Source organism: Sebastes fasciatus, chromosome 13 (assembly GCF_043250625.1).
Source record: "Sebastes fasciatus isolate fSebFas1 chromosome 13, fSebFas1.pri, whole genome shotgun sequence".
In the NCBI taxonomy this organism is placed as follows: Eukaryota; Metazoa; Chordata; class Actinopteri; order Perciformes; family Sebastidae; genus Sebastes; species Sebastes fasciatus.
In genome coordinates, this window is record NC_133807.1 from 9,214,928 (window position 1) to 9,228,159 (window position 13,232).

At 40.3% G+C, this 13,232-nt stretch overlaps 1 protein-coding gene across 1 annotated transcript in view; it reads left to right on the forward strand.

Annotated features, from left to right (window-relative positions):
* arhgdig (Rho GDP dissociation inhibitor (GDI) gamma) overlaps window positions 1-13,232 on the forward strand; it is a 34,437-nt gene that overhangs the window by 6,347 nt on the left and 14,858 nt on the right. The window contains exons 2-3 of the mRNA XM_074655290.1: window positions 8,068-8,241; window positions 10,177-10,260. Coding sequence (XP_074511391.1) covers window positions 8,068-8,241; window positions 10,177-10,260 — 258 coding nt within the window. The remainder of the gene's footprint in view (window positions 1-8,067; window positions 8,242-10,176; window positions 10,261-13,232) is intronic.

Genomic DNA, 13,232 nt, shown 5'->3' on the forward strand with positions numbered 1-13,232 from the left:
GGAAGGCTGTTGAGGAAAAAGGAGAGCAGTTTAACTTTGAATACTTAAAGTCCCATTAATGCCCCATTTATGATACAGTATTTTAAAAACAAAACGTGTTTTTTTTATTTTTATGCCGATTCAATTTACAAGTTGTCGCCTCCATCGCGTAGATGCAGCCCAGACGCACGAAAAGGCGTGTGAATGGCACGATAATGTGCAAGGCAAAAGCGTGTAATCAGAATGCTGTTCTGGCTTTGGGCATGTCATTTGTACGCCATGTCGTCAATACTGACTGTCGTGTAAATGTAATCTGTGTGAATATGCTACGCTCAGAGCTAGTGTAGAATAAAAAGTGAGAACGATTGCTTATGGCAGACGTGAGGGGAGTTGGATGGGTCGAAAAAACACAGGACTTTCAACCAGGAGATTGGTGTTTTGTTTTGTAAGTTTCGTTAGTGACGTGTTTTTTAGTGACATTTGTGACGTGTTTTCCGTACTTATGTTACGTTGCTTCCATACGTATTGTAGTTTACGTACTTATTTTAATGCCAACCATGACGTTTTTCCTAAACCTGAGTGTCTTTGTTGCCCCCTGCTGTGTACTGTACCTTCATACATACGTGTAATAATCAAGCCTTGGCAAAATGTGACACTGACAAACCCCTGGTGGAAAGGCAGGTCTATTACACGCTTTAGCGTGATATCGGGTTGGTAGATTAACACCAGAATTGCACACACTTAAACAATTCACTAGAATGAGTAGGATTTGTCAGTTGATGCTTGTAAACACAACATTCAAAGTTGGCCAACCCCAGATTCACTCTCATTTTGAAACAAGCTTTGTCCGTCTGGTGTTTCGCCTCGCTATTTTTGCAAGTTTTTTCCCGGCGCTGTGTCCGCTATTTTTGTAGCTTCCTCTTGGATGTGAGCTTACGATCTGGCACTTAGTCGCTACGTTTTTATAAAGGTTGACGCCCAAAAACATCCCAAACACAACAAACTAAGAAATACAGTCAGGACGCAGCGTCTCTGCAGATACAACAACCTGATGTCATGGGAAGGCGTATAAATTATAAGGACATTCCGCGTGTCATGATAACGCATTTTAGACTTTCCGTGTGCCACTTAATGCCACGTCATTACTGTGAAACGGTTGTGGTTATGTTTAGGTAACAAAACCACTTAGTTAAGCTTAGGATAAACATCATGGTTAGGCTTAACTTAAGTACGTAACCTAGGTAAAATCCGTACGTTAACAACGTAACATAAGTACAGAAAATACTTCACAAACTTCACTAGCGTATTTCATAATAACTCAACAACACTTTGGGACACAAACACCGGTCTCCTGGGTGAAAGTCCCCGTTCTTCCCACCTTAGGCATTCTTTCTTACTTTTTATTTTATGTCACCATCTGAGCGTAGCATATGCACGCAGATGCCTTTACATTGAAGTCAGTACAGACTACATGGCGTGAACGGTGTTGTTATTGCACGTGAAATGACTTACAAATTGCTGTGTCATACATACGCCATTTGGTGAGTACCGGGCTGGATACAGACAACGCCACACACTCCTAGTGGGTCATAAGTGATGATTGAGAGGGATTATTTTGTGTCTATATATTGTTTTTTTTAGGAAAATCCTATTGTGCCTTTAAATGAATAGTTGGACATTTTGGGAATTACGCTTATTCGCTTTTTGGCAGAGAATTAGATGAGAAGATCGAGACCACTCTCATATCTGTCTGTTAAATATAAGGTTGCAGCCGGTTAGGTTAGCTTAGCTTTGCATAAAGACTGGAAACAAGGAAACAACTAGCCTGGCACTGTCTGAAGATGACAAAGTCTGCCCACCAGCTACAATAGATTTAGTCACAATCTGGATACAGACATTTGTGAAAGACTTGTGTCAACAAGGAACCAGCAGAAGAACATGTTCAGTGTGTGTGTGTGTGTGTGTGTGTGTGTGTGTGTGTGTGTGTGTGTTTTTGAGGTCTCTTGTGAGCAGTCCTCTTCAAATCCTTCCTCCCCTGAAGCCACCGCTCCCCTGCCAAGACAGATTGCTGTGTTGGTTTTTACTAAACATGTTGGTTTAGCTGTAAATACCAGCAGATGAACACAGAGTCTGAGTCTTATGGTTCAACATGCTCTAGATTCTCTGTCTTAGTGGAAAAGCTGTAAAAAAAAGAAATTAGGGCTGTCGATCGATTAAAATATTGAATCGTGATCATGATTGTCCATAGTTAATCGTGATTAATCACAAATTAATCACACATTATTTATCTGTTCAAAATGTACCTTAAAGGGAGATTTGTCAAGTATTTGATACTCTAATCAACATGGGAGTGGACAAATATGCTGCTTTATGCAAATGTATGTATATATTTATATTTGGAAATCAATTAAAAACACAAAACAATGACAAATATTGTCCAGAAACCCTCACAGGTACTGCATTTAGCATAAAAAAATCAATCATCAAATCATAACATGGCAAACTGCAGCCCAACAGGCAACAACAGCTGTCAGTGTGTCAGTGTGCTGACTTGACTACGACTTGCCCCAAACTGCATGTGATTATCATAAAGTGGGCATGTCTGTAAAGGGGAGACTCGTGGGTACCCATAGAACCCATTTTCATTCACATATTTTGAGGGCAGAGGTCAAGGGACCCCTTTGAAAATGGCCATGTCAGTTTTTCCTTGACTCACACCTCTAGCTTTAAAATTGAGCCTGCTATAACCTACAAATCGCAAATTGCGTTAAAGAAATTAGTGGCGTTAAAACAAATTTGCATTAACGCGTTATCGCATTCACTTTGACAGACCTAAAAATATACATTTCTCCTGCAAATGCGGTTTTATTTGACGACAGGGTTTTAACTTAGCAGCTGATAGGCAAAGGTCTGAGGCGGTTCAAAATTGTGTGGAAAATATAGTGTTTTTCTTTTATAGAGACCACCAGAAGATAAATCATTTTTCATTCACTGAAGTAAAAACAATGAAGATAAATGAACCCCAAGTTATTTGACTATTAGGTTTTGGCTTTCACACGGCACCTAGAGGGGCCTACAAAAACCACATAAATAATAAAAGCCCACTCAGTGGAACAGTAATAGTCTTTTTTAGAGGTGACAAGTGACTTGTAAGTCTATTTGTTTCTCAGTATAGCATCCCTTTTTAGACACATCCCTTCTCACTTTTATTTTGTTCCAAATAAAATTAAAAAAATTAACAAATAAATTCCTCACCATCCATTTAATATTTTGCAGCAGACACGTGTGTTGTGATGCAGAAGATGTTTTCAGGAGCTGTTGGGGTAATGGGGCAGTTTTACGGCCATCAAAGAAAATCCACCAGTTAATATCATGTTACAGATGGGGGGGCTGGAACATTTGGAAGACCACCCACACATGTCCACACACACACACACACACACACTGCTTGTTTTTTTTTGTGTTAGCTTGTTTCTAACACCAGATTCACACAATATGGAGGGTTTTAGCCCTGCATGTTTCTGCTTGATTCATTGATTCAGCTGCTTTTTCATTTTGGACAGTGCTGCTGCTGGCAGGTTAGACCCAGCGCCCGATTTGCACTGGCTCAATGCGAGTTGCTAAAGAAAAGAGTTGCTAAAAAAAGTACAAGTTGTTTTCTCGTTTCTGCCACTTTGGTAAACACAGTATAGCCCGACGCCACACATAAAGATTATAGATAGCAGTGTTATTTTGAGTTTCAGCAGTTTGGTTGAATTTTGTGTATTCTTGTCCTGCTGTTAGTTAGTAGTTGGCTTTTTCTAAATCATTGTCGACTGTAAATGTAGATTGTATGGACCCAGTAGTAGAGGTGAAATGCTACCCCTTATTTATTTGGAGCATGTGGCTAGGGATTACACATTACACCTTTAAACAAGGGAGATTTTTTTTCTAAGGTTGACAGGTTTCTACTACCACATACTAGCTTTAAAAGAAATCCATATTAAAACACTCTGTGAACCAAACCCTGCCTTTCAAAATAAATGCTAATTGACGGTTCCTGCTTGACAGGTCAGCAGTGTGGAGATCAAAGAGGAGCTCTCAGATGTCAGAGAGGAAACTGGCTTTAATAGCGGTTCAGAAACACATTTTACGCTGCAGTGTGTGCACATATGGGGATGGGCTGCAGAGTTTGATATGTAAATAAAGCTGGCTGAATCATTTATGAAGTCATGTACCATCCATATCTGACATACTATAGAGTTTAATGTGTTTGTGTGTGTAGTAGGGAGAGGGGGGAAAATCAGCACTAGATCTTTATGTTAATATTTCAAACCAGATGTTTTTCACCTCACCATTATACTTCCTCATGTTTTCAGCGCCTTTCATAAATGAACTGGATCCAACACCACCTGAAATCTTTAAAAAAAAACAGTTGTCTTTAATAGTATAGAATAGTATGATTCAAACCGGATGGCTAATTTATGGATTTTCACGTATGAATATTTAATATCAGAATCAAGGATTTTAAAGAACATTTTGAAGGTCTCGTTTTCAAAGACAGCACAGTGGATGTGAAAGAAACTTCTGTTCATCTGCTGAACACCTAATCATTTTACATTAAGGATAAAAAATGTGTGTAAACATACACATATTTAAATGTGTAAATCGCACTTTTAAATAGATTTAAAGGTGGGGGGGGGCTCAACAAAATATTATCACTTATCAACCAGCTGAAGCCTCTCCTGTTTGCCAAGCGTGCAGAAGAACTACAGTGGTCGACAGGAAAACGTGAATGACCCTATCTAGAGCCATTTGTTGTAAAAGTAGAGTGCTTAGAGTGTGTGTGTACGTGGGAAGTGAGTGATGAAGAGAGAGAGAGAGAGAGAAAACGGCGGCGATGGGAGCAAGTAATGTCATCGACTGCGGCCCAAGAATAAGCCGTTTATATCTACATAGTGGGCGGGTCCTCTTCACGTTAACTTTTTAAGTTAACAGTGTTTGGTTTGTCCGTTCTGGGCTACTGTAGCAACATGGCGGTGCAACATGGCCGACTCCGTGAAGAGGACCCGCTCCCTATGTAGATATAAACGGCTCATTCTAAGGTAACGAAAACACAACTCTTGTTATCAGGTGATTATACACTATAGAAAACATACTTATTAATATAACATTGCATCTCTGCCAATACATCCCACTAGTTGTTACACACTGGTCCTTTAAAGTGATGACAACATATTGCAGATGCCAAAATCATCCATGTGTTGACCCCAGAAAATCATTGTCTGTAGTGCTCCATGCTAACAATTTACCACACACTGTGTTAAGTGATCGTGGACTAGCCTTATCGCAAAAATTAGAAAAATTTATTGTAGCAAAAAAGCCTATTTTATTATATATTTATTTATTATATTATTAAAATGCACTGTGGCTAAATATTGATTTAAGAAAAACAACAACCAAGAGATAATACCCATTAAGAAAGAAACCATCCCGTTAAATATATAGATTTATGGAAATGTACTATAAACACTGATACACCATAGATCTCTCTTGCTACAAGTAAAAAATAAAAGCTCCACCTTGTATATTCAGTCATATAAAACAGATCCACAGCAAAGGTGATGTCACCGCAAGGGGAGTTGAAAAGGTTGCCATGGTGACGGGCGAAGGCAGTCATGTTTGGCCCTGACTGGGTGGGGTGCTGCTTCGAACACAGAGGAGTGCATCTGTGTGTGTGTGTGTGTTGACAATTGTGTTGGGTCATTATGTCCCTGTTTAACACATTTGATTTCCACTAATGTTTACAGAGTCTGTAACACTGTTTGACTGCATTTACATGCCGTTTGGTGGGTATGTTTGTGACTAAGGTGTGTGTGTGTATACTCTCGGTGCCATCCAATTACCTGCACACAGAGCTCTGAGCTGATGTACACTGAGCCGTCTCATTATGAACAGTAAAAACAGAACCAGAGGCTATTACACGAGGCTGTTACAGCACAGTAAATACACGTCCACAGCACCGCTTGTGTCTGCGTGTCTCGTTCTCCAGATAATTGGAGTCTAGAGGTATGCATTGTACATTTGTGTAGGAGACCATGTAATGTTTTATAAATGATCTGTCGCTGTGTGTGTGTGTGTGTTGTTAGTTGATGAGAGAAGGAAGAACACTAAATAGGTAATTTATCAGTTTATTCCCCAACCTCCATTACGGCTGTTGAAAAAATGACTTGTGCGAGCGCTTTCTTATCTCCGCCCTTGAATGTTTGGACCTGTTTTTCTTTTTTAGAAAGACACAGAATCTTGAGGACTCTTGAGTTCATTCATTATTGAAAAAATTTAGAAAGAATTAACATAATGTCCGGTCATATTGTGGTCAAAGTTACATTATTGCTAATGCTAAGCTTGTAATCATAGAGTTAGAAGTGGACGTAGTCACTGTGACATCACCCATTGGTTTGTGGACTGCCCTTTTGAAACCTCGAGCTAAGTACAACCGAACACTAAATAAGACATTTTTCTGGTGAACAAAAAGGTTATAATTAACTGTCATGAATTAAAAACACACTGTGAAAGGGTTAAAGTTGTAAGACGAAAACATGGACAACTCCCACAAGGTAGCCACGCCCTAAAGCATCCCCTGCTTTATGCTCTATTTGACTCTAAATGAGACCATAATTTACTATATGAACATCGTGCTGTAGTGAAGAAGACTTGAAACTAGTGACTGAGACCATAAAGTCATGTTTACAATGTTTACTGAGATAATAAATCAAGTGAGAAGTAGGCTCATTTTCTTATAGACTTCTATACAATCAGACTTCTTTTTGCAACCAGAGGAGTCGCCCCCTGCTGGCTGTTAGAAAGAATGCAAATTTAAGGCACTTCTGCATTGGCTTCACTTCTGAGACTCGGAGGTAGCCCACTGGTTGTAATGCAGCCATGAAGTGCCCACTCTGATGGATTATCTAGTATGTAAAGCAAATTTTAGTGAGGACTCTGGGGAATGATAAAAGGTTGTCAACATCTTGGTAAATAAGAGCCTGCTGTGTTGTACGATCTCTTTCTGGTATAAATGTCTCACCTATATTTGTGATACAGGTTCAAATACTGTTCTGTAAACAGAAATGCTTTACTGCTGTCAACTGTGGTTTTGTCCGCCCAAATCCTTCCAGTTAGTGTAACTTTTCCAGTCTGCAAGTATTCACGCTCTGGAGGTGGTATACTGATAAGGTGGAGATGCTAAAATGAAATTTCAGCTTGCAGAACACATTATTGAATGTCTGTAAAATTCAATATTGAATCAAAATCCCTGATGAAATCAAACCCCGGATGGCTAGAGCTGGCCTACCTGGAGTAATATGCGTCTTATCTCAGACAGTAAAGCAATCTTGCCTGTGCCTGTGCAGTTTTCAGTCACTGAAATATAACAGAAATATTGACTGCAGATGAGCTCTGCTGAAAATGTTATTTGCCTTTCCCTTCTTTGCACTTTCCGAGGGACCGTCAGAGAGAAGTCAGCTTTTATTATTTTGGTTTTTTTTGTTAGTGTAATAGTCATAGGCACTTCATCTTCTCTTAATATTTTGTGAGACAGGGAGAGAACTGTTTTAAACTGACATGACTTTATAACCATGTAAAACAAAGAAATTTAAATTAAATAACCCCAACATTATACAGAACTATAGAGCATGTTTTATCAAAACAGAAGTTGGAGCAATAGGTACAATGACACTATTAATTTAACATATTATTCTTACAACAGCTTCCTCTCAGTTTATATTCCCAATGAACCCGTCCGCGTATCACACTTTAATTTCCGGAGCAGAACTCGGAACTATTTAACTTAGGAACTTCAAACTTGGTATGATGGTTGACGGTGTGGTCTAGTTGTGCCTTTTGTGGGTTTGAAGTCCAGGATGCACACATTTTTTTAAATTTTGGCCATCCTGGGCTTGTGGAAGGTGAGCTAATAACAAGCTAGATTGTGCTCAATAGACTGATTCCATTAATGAACTGAGCTCATCTGTATAGGCGTGTGGGGGATACGTCTACCTGCAGTCACTTCAACAGTATCCCTTTAATGGTCTTCTCTCTTCTTTCTTGAAGGTCTACTGTCTGACAAGAAGAATTTGTGTATTGCGGAGGAAGAAGACGACAGAAACCTAAACTACGTTGCTCCGGCCCAGAGGAGTTTGGAGGAGATTCATCGACTGGACCAAGAGGACGAGAGTCTGGTCAAGTACAAGCAGACCCTGCTGGGAACGGCAGCAATGACGGCAGGTGTGTGTGTGTGTTTGTGTGTGTGTGTGTTTGTTGTTTACATGAGGTGATAGAGGAGCTGGTGATTCACCCTAGTGTTACTGCAGCTTTAATAATACCATTCACTCAATATAACGACTTGGTGCATAGTTCCTCGCAGTCATCAACTTCTGATCAAACACACACACACACACACACACACACACACACACACACACACACACACACACACACACACACACACACACTGGAACAGACCTGCTTGCCTCAGCATCTCTAATCCAGCAGCCGGGCCATAACAGCTGATATCAGTAGAATAGCTCTGACTCCCCCACTGCTGTAACTCAACACCGCCTCATCTTCATCTGGTAACATTGAATACGGTGGGAAAGGCTGTAATGAGAGAAAGGAAAAGCATAGCGGAGTGGAGAGGGGAGGAGAAGACTTTATTGTGAGTCTTTTATCTTTTAATCTGTCCATGCTGAATCCTGATGGTCCACAATACTGATATTGGATGGTTACTTTCTTTTACAATGGCTGAAATGGTTATGGACTGTGATATTTTAACAATTTCAGCACTAATATCATTAATATTTTTTATTTTAGTGACGTGGCTAAATTGTCAGTCAGGCCCTGTTCAGACCTGGTATTAACATGCGTCCTCAGTGATCGGATCACAAATGGACAGCTCTGAGTACAGGTGAGAACGCACTCAAGACGCATTGAGGACACATTGAGATCCGATCGGGCGGTCTGGGCCACATATGACCACATTATTTTAGTAGTGTGTAGTGAATGTGTCCTGGGCCACATTAAGGACCGCCTACTCAACTGAGGTCCTTCTGGGATCCGCAGATCTCTTCGCTCCTCATGTGAATAGACAGACAGACGTGAGCACTTGTCTTCCTCGCAGCATGGAAACGGCCTCTGTGCTCTACTGTATTCTGTCGGTACAACTGTATTTTATTAAAATATATCTTATCTATAGGCTACATATCTACAGACTATCAGATTAGGCATGCAAAGTACATTATTATCACAATGTCGGAGTGTGTTGGGGTTTTTGTTCCGCTACTTTGCGCGGAGCTGACACCCGCCCGCTCGCTCTCTCTCTCATCCTCGGCTCTCTGAAGCTCTGTACCCTGCTGTTGCCTGGCAAAGGCGGTAGTGCCAGCGGTATGGAGGTCCCTGGGGATCGCCGGTGCAAAAATCTTTTATTTTGATGTTGATAAATTCAAAAATATGTAGGATATTACTACTGATATTCCTGTAATATTACATAACAACGTCTGCTGTATTAGTCGTGTGTTTACAATGTGTTTATTTGCATATAGAGCGGGGGGAAGTGAGATCCAATCACGTGGTCACTTAAGACGCATCTGGAGACACATTCTAATGCCAGGTGTGAACAGACGTACTTAAAGCTGTCCACTTGTGATCCGATCACTCAGGACGCGTGGTAATACCAGGTCAGAACAGGGCCTTAGTCCACCACTCGGATCCAGACTGAAATACCTCAACAACTAGATGGATTGCTGTGAGATTTTGTGCAGATGTTCAAGGTTCCCAGGGGATGAATCCTAATGACTCTGCTGATCTCCTGACTTTTTTTGTAGGACCACCATGCAATTGACATTTGTGGTTTTGAGTGACATTTGTTTTTTTCCAATAGCTACTTTAATTTTTGCAAAACTAACATCACATTATTGACATTACCATCCGCCTCAATTGCAGTTAGCCTTTAGTGCTAAGTATCAAATGTTAGTATGAAAATGCACTGAACTGTGTAACTGAAGAAATAGTACCAGCAAGTAACCTCCCATAAAACCACAACATTTACATTTCTGTTTGTGTATGGATTAAATAGGCAATATATATGATGTTGTACAAAGATGTACGACAATGAAAACAAATATCTATGAATACTTTTAAAACCAGACTGTTTTTCCTCACCAGACCCCAATGTGGCTAATGTCCAGGTGACCAGACTGACCCTGCTGTTGGACGATGCTCGTGAACCAATCACCCTGGATCTGACAGGTACGCAATGCTTCCCTTCCATCACTCTTCTGTTTATTCTTTCTCTATCCAGCTTTACATTTCTCCCTAAACCCTGGCTAGTTGTGGATGTGGTGGTATGGTGCTTCTATACCCTCGCACCCAATATGGTGACACAAGTCAATGATATTCCCCCGGAGCGAGCCGTCTCACCCCATGTGCTGCCTTTTATGTGCAGAAAGACTGCAGTGGGTGTGTCCACGCTTGAGAGAGGAGAGACAGCTAAATGTTTGCTTAGTGGGCAGTATTGACATCTTCCCCTGGGTGTAGGCGAAATCGACATTCAGGGAAGGGGAGTGAGGTGTCTGTAGCTCGTGTGTGTGTGTGTGTGTTTGTCTGCGGTCCATGGTAATCAGGTGGCTGCAAAGAGATTATGTCACTCCCTACAGGGGATAACGTTGAGGAAAGGATCGATCTGTGTTTGTGTGTTGACTTGTGTGGCGGGGTGTGTCAACAGTTGTGCGTGTTCGTCTGTGTTTGTGGATTTCCTAATTGCATGATTTTTCCTTGTCTGAGGATTTCCCTACCTATATCATATACACAATTACATGCACATTCTCACACACACACAAAAAGACACAATCACAGGCTGCTAATAGGGAAAGGTCACCTGGTTGCTAGGCGATACTCACTCTGTACTAAGCCGTTCCGTCTGATTCGAACACAGAGAGAGTATCTCGCAGCCTTTAATGTGCATGTTTCACTGTGTAATGGAAGATCTGCTGAATAGCACGAAATGGAAAAAGCAGGCTGTGCCTCCACACCAGACAGATCTAATGCTTTCAGATCTGATCGCAATCATAGATGATGGAGGAAGTGAAAGGTGGAGGGAAAATCGATTAAGTAATCTCGACTTGGACTTGGGCAAAACACATTTTTAACAGAAAGACTGGGGGTTGGGCAATATGACGGTATATATCGTCAAAACAATAGAAAAATGTCTGTTGTGAATATTTTTCTATATTGTTTCTATCGCGATATACAGTAGGCTTGGTCTATATTCTTTTTTCTCTATAATTTCACTTGCAACTGTTGTTGAATTTTGCACTCAAGGTCTTAAAATGAGGAAATACTCTAGAGTACTTTTCATTTTGCCCACCCCGATGATGTCATAGTGCTGTCATCAGCATTATCGACTGGGTCTTGAGGCTTTAAATTTTGAATAGGGAGCTTGCATTACAAACTGCATGTGGCGATGTTTACCAGGCAGGGAGGGTCTAATGAAACGCTATCCAGGTGCATTATGGGAAATGTGGGATGCGGTGTTTTTGGATTTCACCCATACTTTGGCCTCTGCTGCATCAAATTTGACCATTCTCTTTTTTAGTCGGTCTCTTACAAGTTCAAGGAATCTTTCTGGGATTATATTAACTGGTTGGTTAAGGTTCCTTAACCTTAACCTTAACCTTAACCAAGTGCTTTGAGTTGCATAACATCAACCACAAAAAAAGTTAGATATGCTTTATTTGCCTGGAGCAAATATGGGATAGAAAACACATAAAGTTTGTTGACAATTAACGTTTTGCAGATACATTTAATATGAGCGTTTTGCATTGGTGGCAGTAAACAGATCACAAATACATTCAATATAAATGTTTCCTTTTTATGTTGATAAGAAACATAATCAGAGTGACATTTCAAAAATATTTGCTATTGCAAAATAGTGAGCATGAGGGTCATTTTTTTTAGGAGATTTAGAAGTATCAATGCCGATATATTCATGGCATGTGAACATTCATGACAATCTTGCCAGTCTTTCTCTAGACAAAGAGACCTTATGACCAGCCGGCTGACATCACCATCTTTAGGCCTCCAAGTGTGCTTTTTTTCTTCTCAATGGGCAGAAATCATTTAACTGAATTCAATTACAGTATGACTTCATTTGTTTATGACGATTCTACAGAGGAACTGTAAAACAGTTAATCTGGGGTTTGTTTCACCAAATGTGCAGCATGAGATCATTTCCTCTTGCATTTTTTCTGATGTTTTACTAATAAAATAAACAGCATACTTGCAACCCGTGCAACATGCAGACAAAAAGCCTTAGGTCCATTACAGGAAATGCTCTTCAGAGGCAGTGTTGTTTATCTAGTGCACCTGGAAAATCTTGTGTTCATTCAATTGTTGAAAAAAACTGACCTAGTCTTTCTCATATTTTCCCTGGAAGCTGTTCAAATGAAGATTGGGTTCAATTTAGATGAATGTGTTTGTTTGCGTTGTAGCGCTAAAGGGGGAAAAAGAGAAATTGCTGAGTGCTGTGTGAGACAAAAGCATCGTTCATCATTAATCTATAGAGTAAGCAGTAGGGTAATAATCGCTCCTGCTGGTGGATCATGTTGCAGTTAGATAGCCGAGCCGGCACCAGGCTGGATGTGAAATGGACTTTCCATCGGAGGCTGAAAGCAATAGAGACCTCATTATACACTATAGGCTGTTACCAATGCAGCATGGAGCCCTGATTGATGACGAGCATACTCTGCATGTGTGTTAATGATAGAGATAGAGAGAAAGAGGGGTGGCAAAACAGGGGAGGGATACATTGCACTATAGTAGAGGTGATTGCTCTACACTTTGAAAGTGTAAGTGTGGAAGAAAAAAGAGATTCTTGCTCTTACTGCACGCTGGACTGGTTGTCCCATCAGAGACCTTTAACTTCTGCAAAGTTGTTTGGGTCCCTGTCAACTTCTCAAGTGTTCCCTTGTGCACTCAGAAGGAGTGTCTGAAGTCTCTGAAAGTCTCTGAAGTCATAAAACATAAGTGCCAGTTACAGGTTATAATATATAATGTACATTGTCTGCTGAAGCATTTACAACTATTTTTACTTAATTAGGTTACAGTAAAACAGTCATTCAAGACTGAGATTTTGTTCATACTGTAATACTGTAAGAATCTATCCCAAAATATTAGCTATAACATGTTTAATTATTTCTTGGGTTACTTTTGTATTTTTGTTT